Genomic DNA, 6,037 nt, shown 5'->3' with positions numbered 1-6,037 from the left:
GGACTCCCTTGTCATTCTTTCAAGTTAAAAGTAAATGTCCTGCCAGTTATTTCAAACTAATAAAGTCACTTGTAATAACTGACTAAAGTAAAGCCCGACTAGCACAAAACCAAAGGCAGTGTTAATGTAAACCGTATTTAATGATTGGCTTTGGCCTGTTTGACATAAGCCATTGTAACAAAACCCAATATGTTCAATCTAAGAATGTAAATTAAGAATTATTCATATGCATTCATTTATTTGTACAGTAAGTAATTGAAAAAATTGACATTTGACAACAAGTGACCGTTCCATTACAAAACTAGTCAAACAATGGCAAATGTTAAAATTGTAATGTGTGAAAGTGCATAGGATTAAGTAAGCTACAAGTTGCGGTCACGTATTTTTACACTGTACAAATTAACTAATAGCAAATTATATATATATTTAAATATAAATAGAGACAGACATTAGGCTGTTATTTCACTCGAAAGCTCTCAAACATTTATCATTGGCATATATGACAGTTGAATGCCTTTGAAATGACGTTTAAACATGACGTTTGCCGAAATTCTTACATAGGAACTCATCATCATCACCGCGTTGTTTCCTTCGTGTCAATTTGGAGCTAGTACCGCCCACCGGAAGTCGATTGTCATTCTGTACTGTGTCCTTGTTAGCTAACGGGATAGTTAGCCCCTATGTATGTTTGTATCACATGGAAAGATGAATTAAATTGTACCTGAACTGGATTCGAAAGACATTAGTGATTAACCGCTGTCAACAGCACCGCCATGTTGCGTGTCGGGGGCAAAGCAGCGTGGTGAGTTTTATATAAACGGAGGTTATGACAGCTCACTGTGTCACCTATCTGAGGGAGGTACACAGATAACATCCTCATCTGTCTTTTGATGTGTCAGGACAGCCAACATAACTGTCTTCCAAAAAGTAGAATCTATTGAGATTTTCTAAATGTACACATTCATCACAATAGTAAATAACGCTTAAATGAGAGCTGTTAGCATGCGGTCAAGCGACCAGCTAATTTGCTAACTGTACAGCTAACCAGGGTTGGTGTTAATCTGAAGATGTTGACATGAAGTTGTGATCCGACTTGGAATTGTTAATATATGATAGAACTAAGTCTTACGTGTAAGATTAATCTCATCATCAGCTTAAACCCTGGTATTTAAACATTTATATTTCGCATGCACTGTTGTCACTTGTGACTTGACACATCGTGAGGCGTGTTATTTTTGTTTTCGTTCAGAAAAACAAGATATTTACAAAACCCGAATCGTCGTTGTTGTAACAAATACGTTCTTGAAAAGTTTCAACTGAAATCAAAGAAGGGAGGCATTATTTATATTGCCAAAAGTTGTAGTGTTATTCTATACATCAAAATCATACACGTTTTCTTTTTTATATTTATATTGCCAGAAGTTGAAGTATTATCCTATATAACAGATCCATACACGTTTTTTCTTTTTTTTTTGGTTGTTTTTAGCATCCTCTAAGTTTAAAGGGAGTTTTTCTAGTGAAATGTGTGTTTATAACCATCCATTCCAATGTTAATGTACATTATATCTGTGGTAAATGTGGAAGTATGATTTTACTGGGTCTAATATTTTTTAATGGATCAGGAGTGATGACAGAAATTGATGAAATCAATTTTCTTTTTAGTGTGGCCTGCAGGAAACTGGTCTCCTCCAACATGGGGGTGAGGTGTCTGGTACCACTGCAAAAGCTTCACCCCCTCTCCCGTGCCATTCACCACCGCTATTCAGGAAACAACAACCCTCAGCGACCACCCCACCGCATGGCAGCCCGCCATTTTACTTCGATGTCTCGTTTGCCCATGCGACCACCCAAGCCTGCCCCTGGATCATGGGGCCGAGGCCACCAACAGCAGCGGAACTTCTGGGTGGCTCGCCTTGCAGCTAGGCTACTAAGGCTGAGATACCTTCTGCTGGGCACTGCAGTTGGAGGAGGATACACAGCTAAGAAGGTCAGTATTCTGTCTAATTCTGTCCACCAGAAAGAGTTTTTAAATCAAACTTGTTTGGTTCTCATTAAGTTGCAAATTCTCTGTATCCAGATCCTGTTACATCATTTTAATAATGTAGGTCCTTTCAACTCTAAAATTATTTACCATCTGTTACTTTATTTCCAGACCTACGAGGAGTGGAAGGACATGCTGCCAGATTTTAGTGAATACAGTTGGATCATTCCTGATTCTGTCTGGGAACTGAGTGAACAGATTGATCTAGGTAGGTGACTTGAAGTCACTCTGTCAGGATCCCTGAACACACAAGGCTTGTGACTTGATACAAGATTCTTGACGTTGTCTCCGCTTCAGCCTTTATTTCTTGTTTTTGCAGATAAACTGGCCAAAGCTCTACCAGAGATGGAGGAAATAGCCAAACTATTACCTGACTTCAACAAGATTGGAGAGAATTTTACTTTCCTCAAAAGCTTACTGTCCTCTGGTGAGTCAACCAAGTCTGAACACTCCAAGGAGATTCTGAAATTAGAAATAACCACAGCCAACTATTTTCTAATACTATTTAAGTATTAAATTATATAAAAAAACATCTGCTTTTTACTATTTAAGTATTAAATTATATAAAACTTTATCAGTATAAATATTTGTTATAATTACATTTAGTTTGATCTCAAATTTACTAGAAGATGACCGTTGAGTCAGAAAAAACAGAATAGAAAATCATTTTTATCATTGCATATTTTACACCATTAAATTACACAGATAGTGTATCAAGCATCTCTCTTATTGCACATTCATTAGCACATTGTTTTGTGCAAAATAGCAGTACTCTAAGGGAAAGTCTGGTATGAGCTTGTTTAACTCAACAAGGCAGTCTCTGTGTTGACAAGCAGACAGAAACTAGAAAAAAAACAAAGACATACATGCAAAATAATTCATTATTATGTATGCCATATAAGGAGGTACAGTAATAAAAATACCAGGTCGGTCAAACCTAAAATTATCTGAAAATAATACATTTAAAATATTATTATATATAAATATTATAATTTCAAACTAGCAAAGCAGGTTCTATTTTTTTAGTGTCATCTCTTAAATGTTAATCAGATTCAGTATAAGATCTGATTATTGCTGCATATCAAGAGGCTTCACTTGAATTTTTCAGCAGCTCACCTGCTTTATTAATGTGTATGTGAGGATACACAGCATGTAGCTTTGCTCTTGCTTTGACCATCATTCCTCTACTTCCATCTTTTATGATTTTTTATTTTTCATCTTGTGTTGTTCTCCCCTTTTTCCCACCTCCCCCTCTCCTCTCCTCCACATTCTTCACAGGTGTGAGTTTGGGTAGTGAAGTCAAAGGAGCTGGTCTGCATCTGTTGTTAGGTGTGTAAACCCTGCACTCGTTGTAGTGCTGCCCATTTTCCCCTGGTCTTACTGCTGCTCTTTGATCAGTATAGTGGTGGATCGCTGCATGTGATTTTCAAGGAAAGTCTTCGTTTGGTTCTAAATTGGCTTCCAGCTTGCAGACCAGAGCGACCGCTAACAGGAGCAGTGTTCGTAGTTAATGTAGACCATTTTAAGTCCAACAGTGGTGGAAAAAAAATCAGAGAATAATGATCAATGTTACTGAGTGGTCAACATCTGAACAGTGAGGTCAGGAAATGTTTCCTGTTTTCTTGTTGACACCGAGGCACAAGAAAAAAAAAACTTTCTTCGTTTATGAACTAAACTAATCTAGTTTGTTATGATTTTAATTTGTCTATTTCTCCCTTTTTGACTTTCTCCAACCTAATTGTTCCTTGCTGTACTTCTCATTATGTTTCATCTCCTTTGACTTCCGCCTTCTCTCCCCTGCTCTCTACCAGCCTCCTCCGTTATCAGACTCTTTTTCCTTAACCTTAATACGACGTGTGTCCACATTAATTTACTGACATTCAGATGTGTGGACTACGCTGTTTCATGTTGGACATGTTCTTAGCATTTGCTAAAGAACATACCATAATATCTCAAGCACAATACACCGTCAAAGTATGATCTAACTCCAAATGTATTTCGGTGTTGTGTAAAGGGCGTGATTTTAAGAACTTGTTGTGTTAACTGAACACTTTGAACCACACCTGTGCTGAGTCATTGTACAAGAAAAGAAAAGTCTCAATTTTGTGACTGTAGATATGTAAATTTCAGGGATAACCATACAATATGACTTAAAAATATCCTGCAAAAAAGAGTGGTCGAGTTTGGTTTACGTTGAGCATTTTTAATAACAGAAGAATTTGACCAAATTCCCTTATTTTGTGGTTTTATGTCTTCTCTGTAGATTCTTCAGGTGACCCCTCCTTGAAGGCCACTGATTCCTCTGCAGTAGCCGCACATGACGTTGGTGACAAACAATACAAAAAGGCAAGTTTATTTACCTCTGATATATATATATTTTGCTGTCGCTGCTTCAGCACGGCTCCGTTGCGCTCTGCTCTTGTCTGCATCTGAACATTTGAACAAAAGAGCAGTGGACAGAGTCGAAGGGAGAAATTATGTATTTCCCAGTATTTTACTTTGTTGCGTTACTGTCAGAAATGAAAGTTTGTACTTACTGTTTGTACAGTGTACTGTTTGTACAGATGCCTAAATATTTGGCCTAGGAAACCCAGTGTCCTATATTTATGAACAAAAATACCAATTTTTGAGTATCATTTTGTACATAGACTTTTCCTTTGACATGTAGTTAATATACTAATAATGATATTTATCTCTGCTCCAACTGCTTTATATGCTGTTAATCTAAACTAGGATTTTTCTAAAAAAAAACAAACAAATTTTTCAGCAGCTTTTGGCAACCACTGGTATTTATTTTATTTATGTTGTCGTCACTCCCAACGTTTTCATTCTTTCTGTTCATGTCTCCCAGTTGTTTACTTTTTTGTCATTTGTTTTTGCACACTGTTAATACCGTACAGTACATTTAAAGCCAGTAAAAAAGAACATTATTATTATTATTATTAGGTTACATGTAGTTGCATTAATTAAATGGCCATTGCAAAATACTTCCCTGCTTTTGGTCTGAAGTTTGTGGTCTCCACCATGATCACTGGTCACATTTCAGGTTGATAGGAGTTTACAAAACATTCAACATTTTATTTTTAACCTCTGATGTTGAATTAGCAAGAAGGCGAAAAAGAAATTAACCCAGCGTCACAGAGTTTTGTCATGTTGGGGACCTTGAACCAAGGCTTTCTTTACTTGCCTTACAAATGCTTTAAGCCTTAACTGTGATAGAACAACATCTCCCATGCTTGCTTTGCTCTTTTATCATCTTCATCCTCAACATCAGAGTAGTTAGAATAAATGTCTGAATAATCCCAGAGTAAAGGGAGCAGACTCACTGTTGTCGCCACTTGTGGAGAGGTGCTGGTTGTGGTATTAGCTGCCTCTTCTGCTTTCAGTCTGGCAAAGTTTGGATTCTCTTTTTGCTGCCCGAGTGAGAGAGAGACTAACTTTGTTGGGTTACACTGAGGACTGTGGCAAGATCGTGATTAGATTCGGCCGCGACGACTCCTGTCTGTGCAGCATGATCATGACCAATGACATTGACCGAGGCGTGGCCGTAGTTACAGTGTCGGCGGTGTGGCTGACCAGAACAGTGGCTGGTCACTGTGTGTGTTTCTTTTTTTATTTGCTGCTCCTTCCTCTCTCTCATTATGACGTACCCCAGCAGGGTCTGCTTGGCGAGCTCGTTCTTATTCAGCAGCAGATTCAACGGCATGAAGAGGAGGTGCGGCGGGCTGCCGCTGCCAGTAGTGCGCGTTCCCCGCCACCAGAGCCCGCTCCCAGTCCTGCAGAGATGAAACGCAAGGTGAAGGTCCCATCCCACATAGATCTGTCCAGTCCCACAAATGGGTTCCTGATAGAAACGGCTTCAGTGTAGACTGTAGAACAGACACGGAGGGTCAGTGCTTCACAGGTTTTTGTCTCACTAAATGTTTTTTAGTTCCACAGCCAGTGGATTTGTTCAACCTGGTTTTTGGAATTTATCCCGGCAACAAACATAACACA

At 38.4% G+C, this 6,037-nt stretch overlaps 1 protein-coding gene across 1 annotated transcript in view; it reads left to right on the top strand.

Moving 5' to 3' along the window:
- The first annotated feature begins 578 nt into the window (after positions 1 to 578).
- The window catches only part of opa1 (OPA1 mitochondrial dynamin like GTPase), a 26,517-nt gene continuing 21,058 nt past the window's right edge, over positions 579 to 6,037 (top strand). The window contains exons 1-7 of the mRNA XM_025053448.1: positions 579 to 802; positions 1,663 to 1,987; positions 2,153 to 2,249; positions 2,361 to 2,468; positions 3,320 to 3,370; positions 4,305 to 4,387; positions 5,700 to 5,837. Coding sequence (XP_024909216.1) covers positions 774 to 802; positions 1,663 to 1,987; positions 2,153 to 2,249; positions 2,361 to 2,468; positions 3,320 to 3,370; positions 4,305 to 4,387; positions 5,700 to 5,837 — 831 coding nt within the window. The 5' untranslated portion in view covers positions 579 to 773. The remainder of the gene's footprint in view (positions 803 to 1,662; positions 1,988 to 2,152; positions 2,250 to 2,360; positions 2,469 to 3,319; positions 3,371 to 4,304; positions 4,388 to 5,699; positions 5,838 to 6,037) is intronic.

This window comes from Cynoglossus semilaevis, chromosome 2 (assembly GCF_000523025.1).
Source record: "Cynoglossus semilaevis isolate Cse_v1.0 chromosome 2, Cse_v1.0, whole genome shotgun sequence".
Taxonomy (NCBI): domain Eukaryota; kingdom Metazoa; phylum Chordata; class Actinopteri; order Pleuronectiformes; family Cynoglossidae; genus Cynoglossus; species Cynoglossus semilaevis.
This window is presented reverse-complemented; position numbering and strand designations above follow the sequence as displayed.